General features: G+C 38.7%; 1 protein-coding gene across 1 annotated transcript in view; it reads right to left on the bottom strand.

The window, feature by feature from the left end:
* LOC143026997 (beta-secretase 1-like) overlaps nucleotides 1-26,641 on the bottom strand; it is a 54,098-nt gene continuing 27,457 nt past the window's right edge. The window contains exons 4-10 of the mRNA XM_076187815.1: nucleotides 23,644-23,775; nucleotides 21,894-22,062; nucleotides 17,082-17,269; nucleotides 15,365-15,478; nucleotides 13,827-14,004; nucleotides 11,656-11,772; nucleotides 1-11,242 (exon numbers count right to left, since the gene is read on the bottom strand). Of these exons, the coding sequence (XP_076043930.1) occupies nucleotides 11,049-11,242; nucleotides 11,656-11,772; nucleotides 13,827-14,004; nucleotides 15,365-15,478; nucleotides 17,082-17,269; nucleotides 21,894-22,062; nucleotides 23,644-23,775 (1,092 nt within the window). The 3' untranslated portion in view covers nucleotides 1-11,048. The remainder of the gene's footprint in view (nucleotides 11,243-11,655; nucleotides 11,773-13,826; nucleotides 14,005-15,364; nucleotides 15,479-17,081; nucleotides 17,270-21,893; nucleotides 22,063-23,643; nucleotides 23,776-26,641) is intronic.

Below are 26,641 nucleotides of genomic sequence, written 5' to 3'. Positions count from 1 at the left end.
TAATTTTAAGTTTCATTCACCCAGTATTACACTGGACTAATTTGTGTTGGAATCAGAATTTACAGTTCTCATAGTTGGTCTCAATCAGTGAATTCGAAAAGAAATTTATAAAGAAAAATAGAATTTATGAGTACATTTGATAATCAGCAGTGGGAGAAAAACCACCATCCCTTGAGTTTTTCATGACTATTAGGTTAAAAATTAAAATTATGGCATTACACAGATAATCATTTGACAAGCTCCTTCTCTTTCCCCTGAATACAACATCCCAAACTCTTTCATTAACAGCTTCTTAAGCACCCACCTATCCCACACTCTTTTCTACACATACTTATGCTCATCTGTCTCAAGCACTGTGTTCACTATCATTATTTCTCTTTCTAACCAACATTTCTCCACCTCATTCTTACCTGACATCCCCATACCTCCCTATTACTCTGGCACTGAGATCCACCAACACCACTACATTTACATTCCTCCCAAAGCTCTCTATACACTCATTTAAATAAAGCCATAAATCCTCCCTCTCTTTTCTCACTACAAGTGTCATATTTACAAAAGCCCATATCTCCCATCCTAATTTCATCTTTGTCCATATTATCATCAAAGACACCACTCCACCATGCACTTTCCAATCACTTAGTAGCAGTGTTGCTCCTTCCTCTTTCAACCACTCATCACTTTTGACATCCTACCCATAACACTCCCAAACTCTGACTCACCCTTCTCTTTCAGTTTAGTTTCACTTAATGCTAACATGTCTGTCTTTCCTCTCACAAACATACTACCAATCTCTTCCTTTTACTCTCATCTATACCACATCCACACATATTTAATGGTTGGGGGTCCTTCTCCCAGGCCTTATGCCTTGATTTTTTGTAGGAAAACTAAACAATGAGAGATCCCTAGTCCCCTCAATCTATCCCATTTAGTCACCTGCTATAATATGCATGGGATCACAGTGGTAGCATTTTTCTCCCCCCCTCCCACCACTGGGATCATGAAAATGTTATGTCACAGAAATGATAAAGAACAGGTTCAAGAAAATAATGTAAAGGAGGGACAGCAGTAGTACAAATGTAACAACCTTCCTTTATGAACATAGATCTTAACTCTAATAAAGATGAATGATATATGGCTTTGGGCTATAAGGGTGTGCCAAAAACAGTCTATAAAGTATAGACTGCTTGTTATCATATAGTCAATAGTCCAGTAAAATAGTGGTGGTAAGAATTATAATAATAATGATGATAATAGTAGTAATAATAATAATAGTAGTAGTAGTAGTAGTAATAATAATAACAATAATGGTAATGATAATGATGATAATAATAATAATAATTCATACATACATATACCAAAAGGACTCTTCCCTCTCATAAGGGATCTACCTTGCCAAAAGGCCTCTTTCTTCTCATAAGTGATGTGGTCTGTCAAAAGACATGCACCAACCCTTCACCCATCTCACCAATTCAACACCAGTTTTTCTTTTTATCTTTGCTCCTTGTGGATGAAGGGCCATCCCTGACCCCACCCCTGTCTATAGCTTGGATCAGAGGCATTGCAAGACACAGTACCTCTACAGAAGCACCCCAGAGTCAAAGCTGGTTTGCCCACAGCTGGATCCAGAAGAATTAGATTCATGGAAGTGCTAAAGGTCTGGTTCAAGGGAAACAGCATAAAGGAGGGACAGCTGTAGTACAGAAGTACTATCTTCTTTTACAAGTAGAGATCTTTAAAAGTTAACATAAACAAATGGTGAGTGGCTCTGGTCCTTGGGGGCATCCTAAAATAGTCCCTACATGTTACCATGCAATCAATATCTCATTATAGGAATGATGATGATGATGATGATAAATAAATAATACATACATACAATAAACGGGTCACTATGAGCTTAGCTCTCATCTTGTAAAATACAACTGGGTAAATACACACATATACATATACACCAAGGGCTTTTTCCCCCTTACAAGAGAGATAGCCAAAGTCAAAGGCATAAATCCACTCCCACCCATTATATCACCACATACTAAATTCCCATTCACCATGCCTCCCTCCCTCCTTTCTCAGCTCCTCCTGAATGACGGGTCATCCCCGCATCTTGCCCACTACCCTGGATCAGAAGAAATGCAGCTACACACAGTACATCCACAGCAAGGCTACTTCATTTAATCAGTAAATCCCCCCCTCCATCCCCTCATACAGAAAAAGAGATGGGGAGAAATCCCTTAATGCTGCATCAATATATCATTAACACATACTCCCTAACCACCCCCATCCCCTACCCACTCCCTTCCATGCATCACAGCATCATCCATACACAATCACTCTCCACTCACCCCTATCTTGTGTCTTCTCCCTTCTTCATAAGACATTCTCCTCTTTCCCCATGCCCCTTTTACTCCATCCATCCATCTCATCCTTGGTCGTCCCCTCATGTTCACTCCATCCACCTCTGCTTTCCACACCTCTATTAATCTTTCTTCACTCATTCTTTCCATGTGTCCAAACTATTCCAATAGTCTTCCATCAACTCTTTCTCCCAATTCCCTTTCCACCCCCGCTCTCCTCCCCACCTCTCACTCTATACACCCTAGTAACCCCTATCATACTTCTCAGGCACTTCATCTCGAATGCATTTAAAAGTCTTCCTCTCTTATGATCCATGTTTCTGCCCCAAACAGTGCTATATATATATAAATGACATGGATGAAGGTGTAGAATGTTATATGAACTTCCTTCCAGGTGACACAAACTACTAAAGAAAGTACAGAAAACAACTGTGAATTGCTACAGAGAGACCTGGACAAAGTCTGGGAAAGGAGCCACAAGTGGGAAGTGAACTTCAACAACATTAAGAAATGTAGCATAATGGAGTTTTGAAAAAGTAAAAAAAAGAATACCTGGACAATATAAAATTGGTACAAAGAAAGTAAAGAATGTTTTGAAAAGGACCTAGGAGTAATTATCACCAAGGACATGTCCCCAGACAACCATATAAACAAAATAGTCAGAGAAACCTACAATTTACTAAGATCGATAAAGGTGGCTTTTAATTACTTGGATGAAGTAATAGTAAAAAAATATCAGTTACACTGATAAGACCAAGGTTGGAGTACACTGCGACACTATGGACACCTAGTACAAAGAAGAATATAAGGAAATTAGAAAGAATCCAAAGGACAACGAGAGCCCCAACACTTTCAAAATTGACATACAAACAAAGATTGGCTAAACTGGAACTACTAACCCTGGAACAAAGATGATAAAGAGGAGATCTATTGGCCATTTATAGAATCATGAAAGGAATGGAAATCCTTGACAGAGAAGACTTAGTAAAGTGGGATAAAAGAAAAACAAGGGAACATGAAAAGAAAGTCAAAAAGGATAGTTATAGAAGAGATCTGAAAAAAAAAAAAAATTGGACAAAACAATAGTGTGTGCAAATACCATACAAGAATTTAAGAACAAACTAGATGTTGCGAGATACAAAGATGAGTCACTACAAGCATAGCTCCCCTTCCTGTATAATACAACTAGGTAAATACAATCTCCTCTAAGCATCCATTCTTTTATGTCTATTTCTCATTACATTTTTTAACACCTCACAGCATTTACTTGCTTCTCTCATTCTATATTCTGCCTCCACCTCCACTCCTCTCTTTCCCACCACAGTTGTCCCCAAATATAATAATAATTATCATTGCATAAACACGGCAAAGGAAACATGGACTGGAAGTGAAGAGTTTATTCCTGACATTTCATCTATTGACTTTGAGAAGTCAATAGACGAAATGTCAGGAATAAACGCTTCACTCCCAGTTCATGTTTCCTTTGCCGTGTTTATGCAACTTGTTCACATGGATTTTCAATAATTATCATTATTATCTCAAGTTTCACTGACAAGAAACCTTTCACCCCACAGTGTATGGTGGCAGTACTTGGGTGCTCCCATTGTATCTGTAAAGAAACTTTGGACTGTTATCTTTTTGGGGCAATTTTTGTCATGAGTTTCTACTTGTAGTAGTAGGAGAGCAGCTGCTGGTTGCCAGCTCTCCTAATACAAAAAGGTGGAGAAATGCAATTTAAGTTGGTAGACTTTGGGCTTGGTCCAGACTGAATGTCAGCTCTTTCAGTAGTGGGTCCAAAAATCCGTGATCATGGAAAACGGATGGAATTCATAGAATAAAGGCTCTAAAACAGAACCGAGTCCCAGAAACAGATTCTACACATTCTCAGCTTTCGCCCAATTTTTTTCCTGTCCAAATTGGTCAATTTCTTATGATTTTAGCAGAGATTAAAATGCCTCCATTTCTCATGTTTCCAGGGTTTGATGTGTCACCAAGAATATTTACTTTGCTAAACTCTAGGTGGCAGCACAAAAAGTCCCCTACATATTTTATTTCACTATAATTAGTGCAAATGAGTATCAAAAATTAAATTTACTCATAAAACAGCTAATTTTTTTATGTGAAGGTAATTATTTAATTTCTAGCATGTAAAACTTTTCAGCTGCAAGTGTTTGTGTAGTTCATGTTTTATCCATTAGATGGCCCTATAGTTAGGGTGGGAAAGAGAGGCCAGATCTGAACATGACAGCCCCAAAGAGAGTCAAAAGTTCTCTCTTTGCACTTACAGTTACTGCAAAAGAAAGAGCAAGACAATTCCCTAAAGATAAAGATGGGGATATTTTATTTTGTAGATTTTGCAATTAAAGTTTAGATTATGTAAGGGTGGACACAATAAAAGATCACCTGAAAATTAGATACTTCGTAAAATACAGAAGAAAGATGCATGCAAAAACAGATTCATATTTTGTTATTGAATCAGATTATGGTTTTTATGCCAGTTAAAACAAATGTACATATATAAGCTAATAACCACATATTTTGAGCCCTGCTAGTTGTTATTAATTAATCAAAACAATAATACGCAAATTCTAATTCATTATAATTTCAATTACTTGTTATAAGATGGCTAAAATTCCCAGTTTAGTTTTCTTTTAAGGTTTTGAGGACATTAATGTAACAGATTATCTGAAATGGAATTAGGTATTCGCTGAAACAGAATATGCTCTTTTTTTTAACAGAGAATTGGAGGCCCTACTTCAGGTATGGGTGAGTGTAAATAAGTTTTGAAGATGGGTGGCAGAAAGACAATTATTTCTACCATTTATTTTGTAGAACCACTTTTCAGGTACTCAGTACTGGTCCCACTGCATTGCTATGATAGGCATAAATAATGGAACATAAAACATAACATATAGATATTCTAGGCATTACAAAAATAACAAGTTATATCAACTTCTAATCAATATTAAATATGTTCACAAAGGCTCAGGCAAATATAAATCATCCCCAAAATAAATTTAAATGATTTGCTGTGCTAGACATCTTATTTGTGAAGCTTCTTTCTTATTGGAAGAAATCTAAGAGCATTGTAGACAATGTTTTCATGACTGGAATCCAATGTCAGACTCACATGCCTTGCATGCATAAACAAAGGTCTTAATTCTCCCAATATAGGGGGTTGGGGGTTTGGGGGGCAGGTCATAATATACATCTTGCCTTGACTCTTTGTGGGAGAAGATATAGAGAAGAGATCCTTAGTTCCTTTGCTCAGCCCCATTTAGTCACCTTGCATATAGGAACACAGTCACAGTATTCTTGTCCCCCAACCTCAGAGGGAGTTTTAAGAAGGGACAGTAGGATTTATAAGTAACTCACCATTGTTCTTTAAATGGAGCTGAGTCTCCAATCATAAAAGGATAAAGCTTGAATCTGGTCCATAGAGATGTCACTAAGGTTTAGGTATGATTAGTCTAATGACCGCTGGTCTAATAACAATTGGTCCAATTCATATTGGTCTAATAGCACCTCTTTCAATAGATACAATTAGTCTAATAGGAAGATTGGTCCAATACAAACTGGTCCAATTACTGATTTGCCTTTAAGTATAATTATTTTTACAATACAATAGTTCTATTGCCAAATTATTACATTACTGGGTCCTCCAAACAACAGTCCATTATGTCTTCATTTACATTTTGACAAAGTGGCATTCTTCAAAGGTTACTTTTACAACATCATAAGTCTATTTGCATAATAATACCATAGTTCTATCGCCACATTGACTTATTACTGGGTCCTCCTAACAGATGTTCATTATAGTGCATCGTTTACATTTTATATTTTGAAAGTAATGAAAAGATGTTTTGGAAGGAAATTAAGAGAGGAAGGGCAGGCATGACAGGCAGAGAAGAAAAGGTAAAAGGTACAAATGGAGAGATGATAATGGAAGAGACAGCAGTAAGAGGAAGATGGGCGGAGTTATATTAGGGAGTAGCTAAATGTGAAGGAGGATGGGGGAGGGAAAGGTAGTTGCAGTAGGAAGTGCTAAGAAAATGAAAGTGATGAATGAGGAAAATGGAGGAGAAATAAGGAAAGATGAGGTGAAAGCAGTAATTGAAATGATGAAAGCAGGTAAGACACCTGGATTTGATGGATTAAAGAAGATAGTGACAGAGTTTTGGGAAGATGTGCAATAGAAGGAAGTTGAAGATAAATGTGGATAAAAGTAAGGTGATGAGATGTACAAGAGGAGAGGATGGCAACAAATTGAAAGTGAGTATTAAGGGAGAGAGACTGGAGGAAGTAGATAGCTTTAGATACTTGGGGCAAATGTGTCAGGAAAGGGAGGAGTGGAAGTGGAGGTTGAATGTAGATTGAGAGAAGCAAGTAAATGCCTTGGTGATTAAAAAGTGTAGTGAAAAATACACATTTGGGGATGGATGCTAAAAGGAAATTGTATGAAGGGATGATTGTGCTGACAGCCCTGTATGGGGCAGAAACATGGAACATAAGGAAGAAAGAGTTTAAATGTGTTTGAGATGAAATGCCTGAGAAGTATGGTAGGGGTTACTAGGCTGGACAGAGTGAGAAACAAGGTGAGGAGGAGAGCAGGGGTGGAAAGGGAGTTGGGAGATAGGGTTGATGAAAGAGTATTGGGACAGTTTGGACACATGGAAAGAATGAGTGAGGAAAGATTAGAAAAAGAAGTGTGGAAGGCAGAGGTAGATGGAGTGGACATGAAGGGGCGACCAATGATGAGATGGATGGAGTGAAAGGGGTGTTGAGAGAAGACAGAAGATAGCGATGAGTGGAGAATGGTTGTGTATGGATGGTGCAGTGATGCATGGAAGGGAATGGGTGGGAGTACGAGAAAATTATATTTTGATACAGCCCGAAGAAATTTCTCCCTGTCTTCTTTTTTTTCTGCATGAGGAGACAGTGAAGGGCGGTCACCGATTGACCACTTCAGTATGATGACACCTATGTAGGCATCATGAGACACGAGTGGGTACATGAGGATGCCAGCATTGATGTCTTGATTATATATGTATTTTTTTGGATGGGGCATTCAAGGCTGTCTCTGTAGTCTTCATGCAACTGTACACAATGCACACTCCCATTGGACTACATCAGAGAAGTCACGTGTTGCATTTGGTGTATGTGCTAATGTCATTAGAAAAAAAAAAAAACTACATAAGAGAAGTCATGTGTTGCATTTGGTGTATGTGCTAATGTCATTAGAAAAAAAAAAAAAAAAAAATACATCCAATGTTTCCATGATCTTAATTATTCTGCGGAAAATGAAATTTACCTTTCTCTTGAGATGATAATCAATAACTTCAAAATTGGTGTTATAAATGCAATTAAATCAGAAATGCCTGGAATAGCTAACATATGTTGTTTATTTCATCTGGGACACAACATCTATAGAAAAATAATTTCTTCAGGTTTGAAAACCTTATATGGCACTGATGAAAACTTTCCTTTATACTCTTCAATACAAGTCAAATTCTCGTGGGCAGCATCAGCTTCTTTGTGTATGATGATTCGATGATGCATCACAATAATCACATTATAAAATATAAAGTTACAGCTGTATCACTCATTCTCTTTCACTCTGAATATTAATAACTAGAGAAAATATGATCAAGCCAGTTTACAGAATATGGGGGGTCACTCAGCTACAACTACATACATACATATACCAAAAGCTTTTTTCACCTTGCAAGGGAGGTAACCAAAAAACAAAGGCACAAAAACCACCCCCACCCATTCCATCCCCAACATAGTCCACTCCCCTCCACCCTCCTTACTATCTTGGCATTTCCTGGATGATGGGCCATCCCTGTATCTTGTTCACTGCTTTGGGTCAGAAGCAGTGTCACAAGACCCAGCACATCCACAGCAAGGCCGCTTCATTAAATCGGCAACCCCTTCTCTCCATCCCCTCATGCAGAAAAGGAGAAGATGGGGAGAAATCCCTTTGGGCTGCGTCAATTTATTTCTCATATATACTCCCTCACCCCCCATTCCCCACCCACTCACCCTCATGCATCACAGCATCATCCATACACAACCATTCTACATTCACCCCTATCCTATCCTCTCCTGTCCTTCCTCAACAAATATTCCCCTCTTTCCCAATGCCCCTTTTACCCCATCCATCCATCTCATCCTAAGTTGATCCCTCATATTCACTCCTTCCACACCTCTTTTATAAGTCTTTCTTCACTCCTTTCCCTGTGTCCAAACCATCCCATTACTCTTTCATCAACCCTATCTCCCAACTCCCTTTCCAACCCTGTTCTCCTCCTCACCTCCTCATTTCTCACTCTATCTAGCATAGTAACCCCTATCATACTTCTCGGGCACCTCATCTCAAACACATTCAAACTCCTCTCTTATGTTCCATGTTTCTGCCCCATACAGTCCACAATCACTCCTTCATACAATCTCCTCTTAGCATCCATTCCCAAATGCCTATTTCTCATTGCACTTTTTAATCCCCCAAGGCATTTACTCGCTTCTCTCAATCTCCACTCCTCCCCTTTCTGCCACATTCGTACCCAAGTATCTATAACAATCCTCTTACTCCATTCTCTCTCCCTTAATACTCACTTCCAGTCTGCTGCCACTTTCTCCCCTTGTACATCTCATACATTTACCCACATTTTATCTTCAACTTCCTTCTTTTGCACACCTTCTCAAACTCTGTCACTAACTTCCTCAATCCCTCCTCTGATCCTGCTACAAGCATAGTGTCATCAGCAAACAACAACTGGCATATCTCCCACTTTTCTCCATTTTCTTTAACCATCTCCAATCCCTGACCCACTACCCTTGTGTTTACCTCTTGCACCACCCCCATCCATGTATAAACTGAACAGCCAGGATGACATAACACATCCCTGACGAAGTCTCACCTCAAACCACTCACTCTCTCCATCTCTAATCCTAACACAAGCTCTACTACTCTTGTAAAAAAAAAAAAAAGCTATGACTACAAATTAAATATAATCATAACACCAAGGCTGGCATTCTTATATATCCACTCATGCCTCATAATGCCTAAGTAGGTATCATCGTATGGAATGGGTTAAAGATTCAACATATGGTAGCACCAGCCCTCATACCAGCCAGTGAAATGGAAGCTGCATAGCTAAATCTGAAGCACACAATTCCAGATGAAGGCATTCCTGTTATCTATTATTTAAACAAAAATTATGTTTGGGGAAAAATTTGGAGAATATTATGTGGTCAATAAATGTAATCTCCCCCTCTTTTTCCACATTCATTACGGTCAGTACATGACAGGATAGAAGTTAGTATACCAAGGACTCAAAATAAAGTAGAAGTATGGCATTGATATCACTAGGTTCTGCACATGTCAGAATTTTCAAACTTGATGAACTGCAAAAGGAGCAAAAGAATGTGGAAGAACAGCTTGAATGCCACGTTCAGGGAGAGCCTAGCAATAAACAAAAGAAAAATGACGTTGAACATGAAGAGAGGATCTTAACCATGTTTAATGAGAAAGACAATAATGATATTTTAGATTATCTACAAGCACTGGCTCACAATTTAAAATTTTGAGTCCAAAGTAGAAAATGTTTTACATTTTTGTTTAATCTTTTAATTTTTCTAAGGTATTTTCAATATATAGATAGATAAAGCCATATCACTATATATGTACTTCATTGTAAGAAAATAAAATGTTTTCTTTAGTTTTATTTTTTTTTGCCATTCCTTTATATTTGTTGGGTTTGACCAATCAACATTAGACTGGTTATCTTTAGACCAACTGGTCTATTGGACAAGTCAGGTTTAGACTAGATGTCTTTAGACTAATTGGTCTATTATACCAATTAGTATTGGACCAGTTGTCATTAATCCAATTGATGTTGGACCAATCATCTGGGGCCAGTCACTAAAGTCTATAGATTACTGACTGTATAAAACTTATACAGTTACATCCCCACACAGGATGTAATCAAACAAGTCAAGTAGAAAATACAACAAACCTCTGCAATCATAATCCTTTTGTATAATTATTCATAATATACATATATTCACACAACCTTGCATTTTATTGCATATTTCTCAATTACATAACCCAATATTGAATAAATATGCAATTCTCTTTGACATTTTCATATTTTGTAAGCTGCAGTCAAATAAAACTATTCTCATGCAGGATTACAGCTAAGTATACATTCAACCAACATTTCTCTATATGCAACCATACACAAGAACCTTCCTCCAGTACTCATTACTTTTTCTTAACCCCTTGAGTACCGGATGTGTGTTTTGTGACATCTGTGTGTCACGGCTGAGTGCACCCGCCAGGAACCGAGCATGCTCCCCATGACACGCATGTGTCACGGTTATAAGCTGTGTGTATTGAGGGCTCTCAAGGCCTCGGTTTCTGGGTTATTTCTACCCACGTGGTGGCAAGTGTCTGTGTTTACAAACATAAGGCTCCAGCCATTCGTGGGACGGTTTGAAACATTTGTTTACGTAAGGTTGACGGGTCGGTAACGAAGGGGTTAATACGCCAAATGCTACACAGCATTGTGGACAGTGTAAAAAAGTAGTGCACATATATGATTACATGAAATCACTATGTCCTATAATAGAAATATAAAAAGGTATCAGATCCTTAACTACTGTTATTCTAGTATGTAAGGTTCTCTGTTAGGTGTTATTTTCATCCAGGCTAATGAAGGGTGTCTCTGGTTGGACTCGAGGCTTTAGAAAGGTCTCCCACATTCTTCGAACCACAACAAACATGATGGGCAGCAAGAGCACCAGTGAAATACTAGCCATGATGTAGGCAGTCAGCATCAAAGGATTCACAGAGGACGGAACATAGGCGCACTTCTTTATATCTAATATGAAAGGAAGAAAATTCACTCATACAAGTTTGTGATACACAAGTTCATAATTCAATTGGATAGTAATCCTACAAATATTTGTTCTGATTAATACTTGAAAAGTAGGCTCTGGACTGAGAGAGATTTAAGGTACAGTAATCAATACCTCACACAAAACCCACCCCACAGCTGACTAACACCTGAACTATCTGCAATCACATTTTGAGAGCAAACTAATGTTGAAAGACTTACTTACTACTCTGTGGGTGAAAAAGGTATCATAAAAAAAAAATAATAATAAAATAAATAAATAATAAAATAAATGTGCAAGAGCCAGAGGGCACTTGCTGTAGCCAGAGCCAAAGCCACCCCTTTAATCAAATTAGCTCAAAACAATACAAAATTTGTCATTTTTCTATCCATCTTACCCGAAACATTGAAGAGACCCTGAATATCCACAGTTGGACCACAAGTTGATGGCGAGAATCCAACTAAACCTCTCTTCCGGTCCAGCTGAACACAAAGCCCTTCCAGTACAACAGCTCCTACAAAATATCTTTATTATTCAAAAGTCTACATTCAAAGGAGGATTTTTTTTTTTAAATAGTCAAAGAACTGAAATATTTTATAATATAGCCAGGGTCTAAAGTTTGCATGCATTTGTTGTTGTCAATGCATAATACTGGGTAACATTAGTTTTGTTTCTAAACGTCTTTAGTGTTTCTAAGGTTGCTTTTTCTCCTGAATTTAGAAATACCATTGAAAATTGCATAGCATCGATATTTCAGAAGATAATTGAGGTTTTATATAAAAAACAATGCTAAATTACGACGGTACACTATATTTAGCATATTCACATTGTCTATAAGTAGTAGCTGATCTTTTGTTTTTGTATTCCATTTTCCCCTTGTATTTCCCAATACTCCATCTGGATATTGGGTGAATGTTATTGTGGGGTTAAAAGCTGCTCAGTAGCATGCAGCTGATACTTTAGGGTCTATATGGGGTGCCCCTATGGACCAGAGCCACACATCATTTTGTCAGTGACAGAGGAAATCTCTATTCATGCAGAAATGATGCTACTTTATTATAATGCAACTGTCCCTCCATTATGCTGTCCCCCAACTCTTCATACTGTCCTGTGCCACTTCTTTGAGTATTCATTTCCTTTTTTGCCAAACTCTGTGGTAGGGGAGAAAAATACTGCCACCATGTGTCCTCACTTGAGTTGTAAAAGGCGAAAAAACAAAAAAAAAAAACAGTGAACAACTTGGGAACTGAATTCATTACAAAGTCAAAAGAGGAGAGAGATCTGGGAGTGATGATAAAAGACAACCTGTTACCCTACTTACATATCATTAAGAACAAGAGACATAGTCTTTTGTAAAATATTAAATTGGTTTTTCACTACAATCAATCAATTCATTGCCCCCAGTTCAATCTTGCAACAGCCACCAAACCAGTCCCTGTCACTAAACGAAGATGTGTTGGTGTCTGGGTATGGCACAGGTGGGGCAGTGGAAGATAAGGTGTTCTGTGTCCTCCATGTGATGGTTGTGTCTGGGACAGTTTGTTTATGTAGTCAGGTCTATTCTATACTGGTACTATCTTAGTGCTAAATGGTGACTTGAATGCAGTCATGCTAGTGCATGAGCAAGGTGGCTCCTAAAGAGGGTTACTCAGTCATGCAAGCTCCTGCCAAACTGTATTGCCTCTTGTCCCACTACAGAGCAACCAGTTGGCCTGTACTACCAACCTTGTAGGTTGTGACTAAAAACTTTTAGAGTTCACCTTCTGCTGCCACAATCACACATTATCATAGGAGGTCTTTTGAGTGTTAAGTAGGAGAATGAAGTTATTGTTAAATAATAGGAGAGAAGTTTAAGAGATGAAGACTACGTGGGAAGGAGAGTGATGGAGATGGAGGTACAGGGGAGATGCAGGCGAGGGAGACCCAAGGTGCATTGGAAGGACAGACTGAGAGAGGACCTTAAGGAGAAACACCTGGAGGAGGAGCAGGTGATGGACCAAAACAAGTGGAAACGACTAGCGAGGAACGGTGACCCCATATGAAAATGGGAAACGTCAACAGGAAAATAAGAAGAAGAATAGGAGAGAAGTTTAACTGTAACTGAATATTGTCAGTTTCAATGACTGCCCCATTCTTGGCAACTCCCAGTTGGGAATGGGTTCCAGGATGTGGTGAGGCAGTAGTTGATCTTCCTCTTCCATATGTCTTGTCTCCAAATCTCACCTCAAAATCCTGTTATCCTCTTTTTAGTAGGGAGATGAGGTGAAAAGAGTTGCAGAATCTCAAAACAGGATTCATTACAGGCACATGATACCTTGGGAAGCTAACTTTCACTTCCTCAGAAGGAAGGAATACTAGTAAAAGTTAAATAGTAGCTCAGCATTCCTTTATGAATGGTGGTGATCTTCAAATATAAAAGAATACTACATGATTCTGATCCATAGAGATGCCACTTGTCCTAAAAATACTGAATGCATAGAACTATACAGTCAATAACCCAGTACAAGGTACTTTAAAAGATAATTCAATGTCATCATCATATCTATAACAGTAGTAATGTTTACATACCTAGGACTGTCTCTTCCTCTGATTTGTCTAGACCCATTTGCCAACACTCAAATGAGTCATTGGAAGGGTTTGCTTTCATCACAGGGCGGAGGTAGGAGTGTGGAGTCAGTGTGATGGAGAAGCCTGTTGAATTGTTATGGGCAAAGTGAAGAGTGATATTTGGAAACACATGCCATGCCTGAAAAGAAATAATGGAAAACAGGTCAATAACTCCCAACATAGACTGACCACATTAAAATAAGGGTGAGAGCTTCCTCTGTGTCTTTCAATTTTCTTATTCCACAGTGCTATGCATATGGGTCCTAAGGAGGTAAAATACAGATATCTGGGCAGGAGAACTAAATTGAAGTCCATCAAATCTCCAGTCAAGTTCTCTAAGCTTCCAACTGCAATTTGCCCCCTTACCATATGCATATTAAGATAGTGACTACAGGCCTATAAGCTTGACTTCAATCATAGGAAAAATGATGGAAACTATCATCAGATGCTATCGAACATTATTTAGAAAGTAACTGTTTAATAAATGATAGCCAGCATGGATTCAGATGGAAACGTTCTTGCGTGACTAACTTACTCGAATTTTACAACACAGTAATCTCGAATTATGACAAAAGAAAAAATATAGATTTAATATATCTAGACTTTGCAAAAGCTTTTGATACTGTCCCCCCATGAAAGACTACTTACTAAATTAACTTTACATGGAATAAGTGGTAGCCTATTAAGATGGACTAGTAATTGGTTGAATGATCGAAAACAGAGAGTTGTTTTAAATGGAAAAACTTCTAGATGGAAAAATGTTATAAGTGGAGTTCCTCAGGGTTCCATTCTTGGGCTACTTCTATTCATAGTATATATAAATGATATAGACCACGGATTAAAATTTATTGTTTCCAAATTTGCTGATGATAAAAAACTGTGTGGAATGGGAAATGATCACTTAAACCAATTAGATATTCAAGAAGATTTAGATAAATTACAGAAATGTTCTGAAAAGTGGCTAATGACATTTACCACAAGTAAATGCAAGGTAATTCACATAGGCAAAAATAACAGTAAGTATAATTACAAGATATTTGGAAATTCGTTAACAAAAGTGGATAGTGAAAAGGATCTCGGCATAATTATCAGTAACAATCTCAAATCATCTAAGCAGTGTATTTCAGACTCTGAGAGAGCAAATAATATTCTAGGATGGATTGTGTGATCTTTTAGGAACTTTTTGCCCTTCATTATGGTTCCCAAGCATATGGCAGACTATTCTGATGGCAGTGCATCAAAGAAAAGGAAAGCAATCAATGTAGATTGTGCTTACTTAGGCTGGTTCTGACCTGCATTGAAAATTGATTTATGAGATTGTGTAGGAATGGAACTCTGTCATAATTCAAAGATCCACTGAAATGTGAATCATCCAGCATCAAAAGCTGAACACCATCATACATTCAGTAAATGCCATGTGTGAACAAATAATATTTTCTTCCAAACTGTTAATTCCTCCCTGATTTTACCAACAAGTAACTGTTATAAACTGAACATACTTCACTGTCCTTGTACCAGCATATGATATCGCCACCAATCCAAGACTGTGGTGTCTGAGGTAGATCCAAATCCTGTGTCTGGCTCCTCATTAGGTCAAGAACTGCACCTAACACCTGTACAAAATATCCAACAGAAAACATTCATCTGTAACAAAGCACCTTTCAAATAAGTCTTAAAATTATGATATTCTGATTAGAATATTGCACCAAGGGGCCCCCTATGGACCAGAGCCACACATCATTTTGTTTGTGGTAGAGGAAATCTTTATTCATAGAGAAATGATACTTTATTATACTGCGACTGTCCCTCCATTATGCTGTCCCCCAACTCTTATTACTGTCCTGTGGTGGGAAAAAAGAACACTGGCATCAGGTCTTTCCACTTAAGTCATAAAAGGCAACAAAAACGGGGATGGGGATAGGACTATGCATCATTCACCCTAAAAAAAAAAAAAAAAAAAAAAAAAAAAAAAAAAAAAAATTATGTGGGTCTAGGGGTCGAAGCCCTTCGAAGCTCCTTGATTTTAGCATTTTCCAAGCATTTTTGAAGCCATTCTGAAGTAGATATGAACTAATTTTGAAACACCATGATCACAATAAATCCTATCCCCTGTGAATACCATTGCATGTCCACTTTATCTTAATCATTGATGGAAGATACCATTGTTCTACAGAAGGGTGACTGCATTACAGTAATAACATGACTGATTGAATGGAGCTTAACGAAAAAGCAAATAAATAGAACAAGTTGAGTCTAGAAAAATGATGGAGTAATGGAAAAAATAGGTATGTATAGAAGATGAATGAATGTGCAATCCAATTTTTCCAGCCACCAATGACTTTACCCACCGATGACTTAACCTAGACATTTCAGCCATTCATTCCACATTTGCCAATTACACATTATAATTGGCAACTGCTTCATAATGGTCACATCATCCAATGCAAGGAATCCTATCCACATGCATGGGAAAAATGGTGGAAAATTCTAACATATCATCCACTGGGATAATACAGTAGGTTAGATTTGGTTAGGTTAGGTTTGATTTGGTTAGGTTAGGTATTTGAAAACAACCACTGTAAGTTATATTCAATATCCATCCTCTCCATGGTCTCTTCACTTACTGCTGTGTAATGCCCAACTTCACTAAGGAGTCACCTAGTGCATAAGTAATTGCACTTTGCATACTAGTGCGAATTAAATTTCAATTCTTTTTTCAACTTCCTTTCATTTCTCCACAAAATAAATGTTATATTTATATTCAGCACTAAAATCTCTAATACTGGCAAAAATTTGGTGAAAAAATTCTGCATGCCGTAAAATGGAAAAGATCCAAATGCGGAACCATCTACATGTAGTCCCACTCCAGCCACGGACGGATGATAAGACTCTATACCCTCCCCTGAAAATTTTCTCCTTGAATTTATGTCGATCTCAAAAACAGTCCTCAGAGCAAAAAATCCATGGAAAATCACGGATCCACTGAAGATTATCACCCTTGTTATTACCATCTGGAGGTGTAGCCCTGAGGTGCTGTCACTCACTGGACTGGGCCCAAAATCTCTATCAACTTCAACCATATTTCCTCCACCTTTTCACACAAAGAAAGCCAATGACTGGCAACTACTCCCATCCTTCTACCACTATGAATTGATGGCACAGAAACAGTTCCACTCCAATATTAATCTCAAGGAAATTATACAAGAATAAACTTACTTTTTCTGGAAGCCTTAAATCTGATGTTCCTGAATCCAAGATAGTTTTTTTGGTATTAAACTCATTACATGGAATCTCCACTTGATTTTGCCCAACAAACATTTTAACAATGAGCACTTCATAAAACCAGGCATGGTGAATGGGTGAGGTAAATTTTGGATCCAGGTTACAGTCTCCAGCAAACTCTCCTGCAAAGTAAAATTAATTCATGTTTACTTAAATACATTAAAAAACCTAAATAGCTCTATATTAGCTTTTTTTGCAAACATCTTAATACATCTCAACAACTTTCATAAATCTCAAAAAAATTTACGAATAAAAAATCAGAATATTATTCTAATTTCCTCAGTAAAACAGGTCTGGCACCAAATTTATGTACACACTATGTGAAACAAGTCAATCAATCAATCTGTTGCCCAAGATCTTGCTTGAAGAGGACCCACAGCTCCCAGGTAACTGACAATGGTCACTGGATTAACTCACAAGTAAATTACAGGGGAATTATTGTATTGCCTGGGCAATGTGAGAGTAGAGCAGTGTAGGATGAGGTGTTCTGTACTCTCTGTATGATGAATGGATCTGGGGCAATCTGATTCTGTGGCCAGTGCTATTTCATGTTGATACCATTTCAATGTCCCAGGGCAGTGGACAAGGTGCAGGGATGACCCGTCATCCAGGAGGTGCTAAGATGAGAGGGAGGGTGGAGGGGTGTGGAGTGTATTTAGGGATGGAATGGGTGGGAGTGATTTTATGCCTTTTCCTTTTTGGCTACCTCCCTTGTAAGGGGGAAAAAGCCTTGGTATATGTATGTATGTATGTACCATTTCAATGCTATGCGGCATCCTGAATAAAGCCAATATGGTTTTTGCTTGGTGTGGGAGGGACTTCTTGGTTGGGATGATTAATCATTCAACAAACTCATCACCCCAAGCCTCTCTTGCAGAAGACCCATGGCCTCCAGGAAACTGGCAACAGCTTCTGGTCAGGAACATAAATAAACTAAGGGAACAGGTACGGAAGTAGCCAAGTCAAGCCACACACCCACTCTCACCCATTCCACTCCCATCCACCAGCCTTATTTTCCTCTTACCTTAGCTCCTCGTGGATCTATTGTGTTTATGTTTTATATTTATTAAAACAGCATATGTTGTGTTATGTTATTTATGTTTTTTGTCCAGTGCACACCAAACTGGTAATAAAATGGTATTGTTTTGAGGATTCTGTGGGTGGAGGCAACATTTCTGATGTTTTTGTTACCGATCCCTTGCAAATGGCAAGGACTGAGTGTGTACAGTCACATTCATGGAAGACGTGACTTGTAAACAAAAGTAACAAAATACGGCGGCATGGATAGAAAATGTACTAAAATATAAATCCTGTGTATTCACAAATCAATATATTGTCATGTTGCCCTTACTCTTACTTGTCTTCTTAGAAGGACCAGGACAGGCTTTAGGGGTGATATGATGCCCGGTGAGAGCTCATTGGTGGCTGCCAACATGTGTAGGACAGTTGCTTTGTGGTGGCCATTTTGCCAGCAAATTTAATTAATAAGTATATTTTCCTCTCTTAGGGTGATTATTCTAGCCCTTTCCTCCTTGCTTGTATTTTTTGCACCCATATCAAGTGCTTGGGTAAAGTAATGAGTGGGAAGATCAGCTGAATATAAAAATAAATAGCCCCATGAAAAAAAGTAAGTACAAGAATTACTCCTTGCATGACTGCCTGAGGCACACTGAGCTGAGAAAAAGGTAGCAACAGGTGGCATGAGCTCTGCTCAAATGCCAGAAGTCACTAGACAACTGATACAGATGATTTCTGGGGGGTTTTGACCATGAGAGTTGCAACCAATATCCATCTTAACTTATCTTGCCCCTTGGAAACCTTTCAACACAGTAGCTATTGACCTTCTTGAGTTACCACTCAACCCCCAGCAGAAACCATTACCTCTTTGTGTAGACCATTTTTCCCGATTCTGCATTCTTTCACCCTTACCAGACGAGACAACACAACACATTGCACAAATGATTGTTGACAAACTCACATGCACCTACACTACACCCAAAACATTCATTTCAGACAAAAGAACAGAGTTCAACAACAATATTCTCACAAACATTTGTAAACACTTTAAAATCATGAAATGCAACACTACTCCTCATCACCCTAATTCTAACGGTTCAGTGAGAGACAGAACCACAAAATCCTAAATGTTCTCTGACATCTTGTCTCTGACATACATTCTTTTTGGGATGAATATGTACCAATGACCCAAGCTTGCATTAACAGTGCCATAAACAGGGTCAGTATCAATCACCATATCTTGTTCTCTTTGGCTCAGACAAAAAGCTCCCATATGATCTCCTTATGTCAGACTTACCCCCATTTGCAATTTTGACGATTATGTCAAAGTAAAAGTACAAAATTTCAACACTATCTTCAAGAGAATTCACAATACCCTTACTTGTGTATACCCTCAACCACACACCCACATTGAAACTTTCTCCTAAGTTCACAGGACCCTTTTGCATTTTTGGCCTAGTACATACATACATACATACATATACCAAAGGCTTTTTTCCCCTTACACGGGGGGGTAGCCAAAAAGAAAAAGGCTTAGAAATCACTCCCACCCATTTCATTTCCCATATATTCCACTCCCCTCCACCCTCCTATCTTGGCACCTCCTGGATGACGGGTCATCCCTGCATTCTGTCCACTGCCCTGGGTCAGAAGCAGTGTCACAAGAAACAGCACATCCACAGCAAGGCCGCTTCATAAATTCGGCGACCCCCCCTCTCCGTCCCCTCATGCAGAAAAGGAAAGATGGGGAGAAATCCCTTCGGGCTGCGTCAATTTTTTTCTCAGTTTACTTTCCAAAATTTAGAAAGAAAGTAAATTGGGCTAGTACCAAACAATAAAGTCAAAGCACTTAGTTTGCAGAATTTAACAGAGACAGTCCTACACAAAGATAATATCAAAGTAGTACCTCGAGGCCTAGACCTCCAGCATATCCCATCTCCATCTCTAACAACCACTCCATCACAAGATTCCATCTCCATCTCCTCTCCACCAACTCCACCTACTCACATTACCTCCAAAAGTATGAATCACAACCTTCCACATTAGTGCTAGAAATAGTGTTAACAGTTAACTTTGTGTCAAACCAGAGACTATACTGTGAGACTCAGTCATGGCATAATTTGTGAACATCAACTCTGGCTATAGGGGCATCATGTGGCATGTTTCCCTGATGTTGATCCTATTCAGCATTGTCTCCACAAGAGACAACCCTCAATGGAGGAGATGAAGGGGACGCCCTTAGGATCCATGGTTGGGACAAGTGGATCAAATCTATTGAGAGTTATTTGGAGTGGGAAGGACGGTTGCATGGAAGCTTGCTTGGAGAGACCATGAGTACTGGTGCCACCATGTATTTACCTAGGTGTATCTTACAGGAAGGGGAGCTATGCTCATGGTGTCCCATCTTTGTATCTCGCAGTGTCTAGCTTAATCTTAAATTCGTGTATAGTTTTTGCACACTATCGTTTCATTAAGTTTGTTCCAGATATCCACCACTCTGTGTGGAAAACTTTTTTTCTTTTTTTTAGGTTTCTTGTCATGTCCCCTTGTATTTCTCTTATCCCAATTTGGTAAATCCTCTCTATCAAGGACTTCTATGACTTTCTTGACTCTGTAAATGGTCAGCAGGTCACCTCTTTCTTTTCTTTGTTCCAAAGTCAGTAATTTCAATTTAGCTAGTCTTTCTTTATATGACAGGTTTGAAAGTGTTGGGGCCATTTTTGTGGTTGCTCTCTGGATTCGTTCAATTTTCTTTATATTCTTTTTGGTACTGAGTGACCATAGTGTCGCAGCATACTTTAGTCTAGGCCTTATTAGTGTGACTAGTATTTTTTTAACTATTTCTTCGTCTAAATAGGTAAAAGGCACCTTTATTGATATCAGCAAGTTGTAAGATTCTCAGACAATTTTGTTTATTTGTTTATCAGGGGACATGTCAGTTGAGATAATTATTCCCAGGTCTTTTTTAGATCTCACTTTCTTTACTTACTTTGTTCCAATTTTATATTGTCTTGATATTCTTTTTTTTACTTTTTCTGATTTTATTTTTTCTGAACTCCACTATGCTACATTTCTTTATATTGAAGTCTACTTCCCATTTTTGGCTCCATGTCCAAACATTGTTTAGGTTTCTCTGTAGTGATTCCCAATCCATTTCAGTATCTTTCCTCAGCAATCTAGCATCATCTGCAAAGAAGCTCATGTAACAATCCACATCTTCATCCAAGTCATTCACATAAATAGCAAACGTTATTGGCATATGCTTCCAGTTGATGATGATGATGAATGGTTTCTTGTGTGTGTGTGGGGGGGCGGAGTTCTCCTGCAAGAAAAGGAGACAACAGACTGCTTGACTGAACAATAACAACTCCAACCCCAAGTTTTCCTTTGTTTATGTGGAAATGATAAAAGGCTAAGTTCTAGGAGTGCTTCAAGTAAGGTAGCAGTAAGAGATAGTATAAAAAAAAAAGTGGCATAGCATTCTTCTCAGAGTGGGTTTTAACCTGAAAAACACAATATAATACTGCATGACTCCTGTCTGTAGGGATGTCACTAGTCACTATGATGATGACTGTATGTAATTTATGCAGTGAATACCCCAGTACTTGTAAAAGTATACTATAAAATGAAATGTCACTGTAAATATTACTTTTCATTCCCTGTACTAAGTGATGTGCAAAAAATTATTAGCTTTAAAAAATAATAACTATTTCAAATAACTATTCCTACCAACAAAGAGACTGCCTGTGTGGTTCAGATTGCTGCTTTGTGCCTCTGTTCCACACAACTGTAGAGTCAAAGAGTTGTTGATCCCTCTCTCTTTGGTCAACCTGTCAAACCAAGGAACCACTTTCCCATGTGGTTGTGCTAAGGCTGCATAGCTTAAACCTAGAATACCCTTAGAAAGAGAAAAAAATAATCATTAAGCCCATAGATAAGCATTTGGGATGTGATGAAATATAGACACAATACATATATATCAAAGGGGCTTTTTCCCCCTTATAAGAGGGATGGTCAGGTAGAAACATATACCCATTCCACACCCATCCAAATCCAAAGCCAATCATTACCCCTCCAGTCTCAGTACTTCATGAATGGGTCATTCCTCTCTCCTGCCACATTGCTTGGGTCAAAAGTAATGCGGAGATACACAGTGCTTAGACAACAGGGCCCAATACAGTGAGACCTCTCATTAATGGACATTGATTAGCCGTGTTTGCGGTGTTTTCGCTGTGTTTTCGGTGTTTTTGGTGCTGTTGTTTAGTGCGTGCAATCACTATGTCACCCAAAAACCACTCCAAATCAACGGATTATTCACATTGCTGGACACCGTTACCCCCCTTTTAGTCCGTTAATGAGAGGTAGTACTGTAGTACGATTTGGTTTAGTCTCACCATATCAATACATGGTGACCCCAATCCTTATTACCTACAAAAACTTACTTGGCAGACAAGAAGAGCATCCCTTCATCTATTCACAAACTCTCTCCCTTCACCCCTATCATTTACCCTCGTCTTTGCTCAAGAGATATTACTAATGCATCCAAGGCACCCTTTGCCCCATCCATCCATATAATTCTTGTTCTTTCTCTTATGTTCTCTCCAGTAATTTCTGTTTTCCACACTCTTTTTGCTAGAATTTCCTCATTCATTCTTACATACATACATACATATACCAAGGCTTTTTCCCCCTTACTAGGGAGCACTCCTTGGTCTACCCTAGCCTACAGCTCTTTCCACCCTCATTCCCTGGCTCAAAATAACAATTACATACTGTACATACATTTACCAAAGGCTTTCTTCCCCCTTACATGGGAGGTAGCTGAAAAACAAAGGGATAGAAACCACTCCCACCCATTCCATCCCCTACATACTCCACTCCCCTCTACCCTCTTCCCTTCCCCTTATCTTGGCACCTCCTGGATGACGGGTCATCCCTGTATCTTGTCCACTGCCCTGGGTCAGAAGCAGTGTTGCAGAAAAGGAGAAGACGGGGAGAAATCCCTTCAGGCTGCATCAGTTTATTTTTCACACATACTCCCTCACCTACCATCCTCCACCCACTCCCCCTCATGCATCACAGCATCATCCATACTCAATCATTCTCCATTCACCCCTATCTTCTTTCTTCTCCTGTCCTTCCTCAACAGACATTCCTCTCTTTCCCAATGCTCCTTTTACCCCATCATCCATCTCATCCTAGGTTGCCCCCTCATTTTCACTCCTTCCACCTCTGCCTTCCACACCTCTTTTACTAATCTTTCTTCACTCATTCTTTCCATGTGTCCAAACCATCCTCTGTTACTAGAATGTTTATAAAACTTATGATAAAGGCAGGTCTTTCTTAAAATAAATATTTTCTCTTTCCTCTTATTTCATATATCAGTACACATACAAGAAAATGTAATTTACATACAGAATACTATAATCACAACATAAATGGCAACACACTAAAACAATGTTTATCTGTGATCACTAACCTGCCAATGTGAATTATTGATATAAAAGTTTTCTGACTCAGTGATTAAAGACAAGTCAGTAAGAATAGGTTTTGTGCCTTTGATTGTTGGAAAACTAACAATGTCTTGACCTAGGTATCCAGACCACTGTCCCTGAAATACAGAAATAAATGATTATCTCTCATTGATAATACTCAACAAATTACAAATCATAACTTCACTGATATCTGTTATCTTTCAGAACTTTATATTTGTTTTTAATTTCCTGAATTTCTTTCTTATCCTTTACCTTTGAAAGGCTTACTTTCCTGTTGAAGACAAGACTATTTCTCTCCATTCTGAAATTCAATCTATGTAACTCACCATTCTATGGTCACTACATATATTTACAACAAGTTGTGCCTATGACAGTGTATATGGTAGGAACTTTGAATTTAAGGGAGACAGAAGACAGGAGGAGTTTAAGATGATTGTTAGGGGTTATGAGAATGGACAGAGTGAAAAATGAGGAGGTGAAGCAAGGTGGAAAAGTAGCTGGCAGATAGGGTTGATCAAAGAATACTGGGATGGTCTGGGAATATGAAAAGAATGGGTGAACAGACTAGCAAAAAGTGTGGAGGACAGAGGTGGATAGAGTGAATTTGAGGGGAAGAATGAGAATGGGAAGGATGGAATGGGTGAAGGGACCCTTGGGTAAAGGGGGAATGTAAAGCAGGTAGGGAGAGGTCAAGAGATCGGTGTGAGTAGAGAGTGGTTGTAAACTGATGTGGTCCAAATTATTTTTTTCTTGTCTACTCTGTATTTTCATGAGTGGATGGGGGGGGGGGAGGCACCATCTACTGAAGCAATGAGAGGTAAACCAGCTTCAGATATTGGACCCTGCTGTGGTGCTTTGTCTTGCTGCACTGTTTCTAACCCAGGGAATGGGCAGGAGACAGGGATGACAATTCATCCACAAGGAGTTAAGATAATAGAGAAAACAAAAGGGTGTTGGATGGGTGTGGAATGAAAGTGGATGGTACAAGACTTGGATGGCCACCTCCCTTATAAGGAAGAAAGGGTCTTTTGGTATATGTAACTTTGCTAATGCTATCAAAATAAACACCAGTATGATGTCTTGCTTGTTACAGATTTTTCAAGTACATAGTTGTTATAAACATGAGAGAAACTAAATAAGAAGAACTGGGGGAATGGGGGACTTTATTGTCCAGCATTTCTCCAATGTTTATTCTCATCCTCATGATGTCTTTAATTGTCCCACTGGTGTGGCCAATATTTGTTTATGGAATTTTTAGAAGCAGGACCTTTTGCTGATATCATTCCTGAGCATGTGACCTAGCTGTGCTACATGGATGATATCCTATTCATTACACCCAGGTGATTCAACCTTCATTGCTTCCAAACTGCACTGAAAAAGGTAGAGCCCGCCATTCAGTTCCCCCTAGAAGAAATTAATGATTCCCTTCCTTTCTTAGACACACACATCTCAAAACATGGTAATCAGCTGAAATTTAAAGTACATAGAAAACCCACTAACAAAAATAATTTCATTCATTTTTAGTCCCACCATGGTATCAGGACAAAGAAAGGAGTAGTAATAGGCTTCTTCCTTAGGGCACTCAGAATATGCAGTGAAGAATACTTAAAAGAAGTGTGCTGGTATATCTAGGAGACTTTTTTAATATTAAAATTTCCAGATTTCCTTGTAGAAAAATGCAGAAAACAGGCCATTAAGATTCTGAAAGGCTGTAGGCAGCAGGGCAGGACAGCCAAATGTCTCGTGTTACCTACGAGCAATGTTGTCACCAACCTGACTCATATGTTGAAAACCACTGATTTGGAGGTAGTGCACCAGACCAGTAGGACAATTAAAGACATCATAAGGACGAGAATAAACAACAGCAAAATGCTGGACAATAAAGCCAGTGTTTATCAGATTCCATGTTCAAGATGTGAAAAATTCTATGTTGGGGAAACATCACGTGATCTGCGTTTGAGTCAACATTCGGCTCAAAATCATAATTTTTATTTTCTTGCATTTTGGATAACAAGTGCTCCCCCTCCCATTCAATACAAACCAGACCTCTTGTTTTCCTTGCACTATTGAGAACTTTTGTCTTATTTGGCAGCCTTTCGAGCTCTAGTTTAAAGGTGTTGAGAGCTCAGAAACTTGAAAGTGGGTATTTACCTAGTTGTATTTTACGGAAAGGGGAGCTATGCTCATGGTGTCCTGCCTTTGTATCTCACAGTATCTAGTTTACTCTTAAATTCATGAATGGTTTTTGCACACACTATTTTTTCATCCAGCTTGTTCAACATGTCCACCACTCTGTGTGGAAAACTATTCTTCTTCAGCTCTCTTCTATAACTATGTTTTTTTATTTTCTTTCTACAAGCATCCGGACCTGGCTTCGCCAGGTGTGCTTGGCCTACGGCGTACCTCGCTTCGCTCGCGAAGGAGTCTTCAAAATCTCTTAAAGGAGCCTTCAGTTTCCAAAAGGAGTCGTCAAAGTCTCTCTCTTTCTCTCTCTCTCTCCTTCTCTTTTTCGTTAGGTCAATCATAAAGGCAACAAAATTTCGGAAGGTGGTCATAAAAACGCCAGGAAATTTTCAAAACTGATAAACTTTGTCGTTGGACAAAGATTCTTCACAAAAACACCTACAGCTCACGGTCGACGGTTGTAACCCTTTTGGCCGTATTCTGAAATTAGTGGCGCGATTAATTTTTTTTTATTAAGAGATGCCCTCTTGTGTTTCTCTTGTCCCAATTTAACAAGTCCTCTCTATTGAGTATTTCTGTGCCCTTCATGATTCTACAGACGGTCAGTAGGTCACCTCTCTCTCTTCTTTGCTCCAAAGTCGGTAACTCCAATTTAGCCAGTCTCTCCTCATATGACAAGTTTGAAAGTGCTGAAGCCATTTTTGTGGTTGCTCTCTGGATTCTTTCAATTTTCTTTATATTCTTTTTGATATTGGGTGACCACAATGTCGCTACATAATCTAGTCTAGGCCTTATCAG

Source organism: Oratosquilla oratoria, chromosome 7, assembly GCF_046742065.1.
Source record: "Oratosquilla oratoria isolate Oo_2021 chromosome 7, ASM4674206v1, whole genome shotgun sequence".
Taxonomy (NCBI): domain Eukaryota; kingdom Metazoa; phylum Arthropoda; class Malacostraca; order Stomatopoda; family Squillidae; genus Oratosquilla; species Oratosquilla oratoria.
Note: the sequence above shows the minus strand (reverse complement) of the source record. Positions and strands in the feature narration are given on the sequence as shown.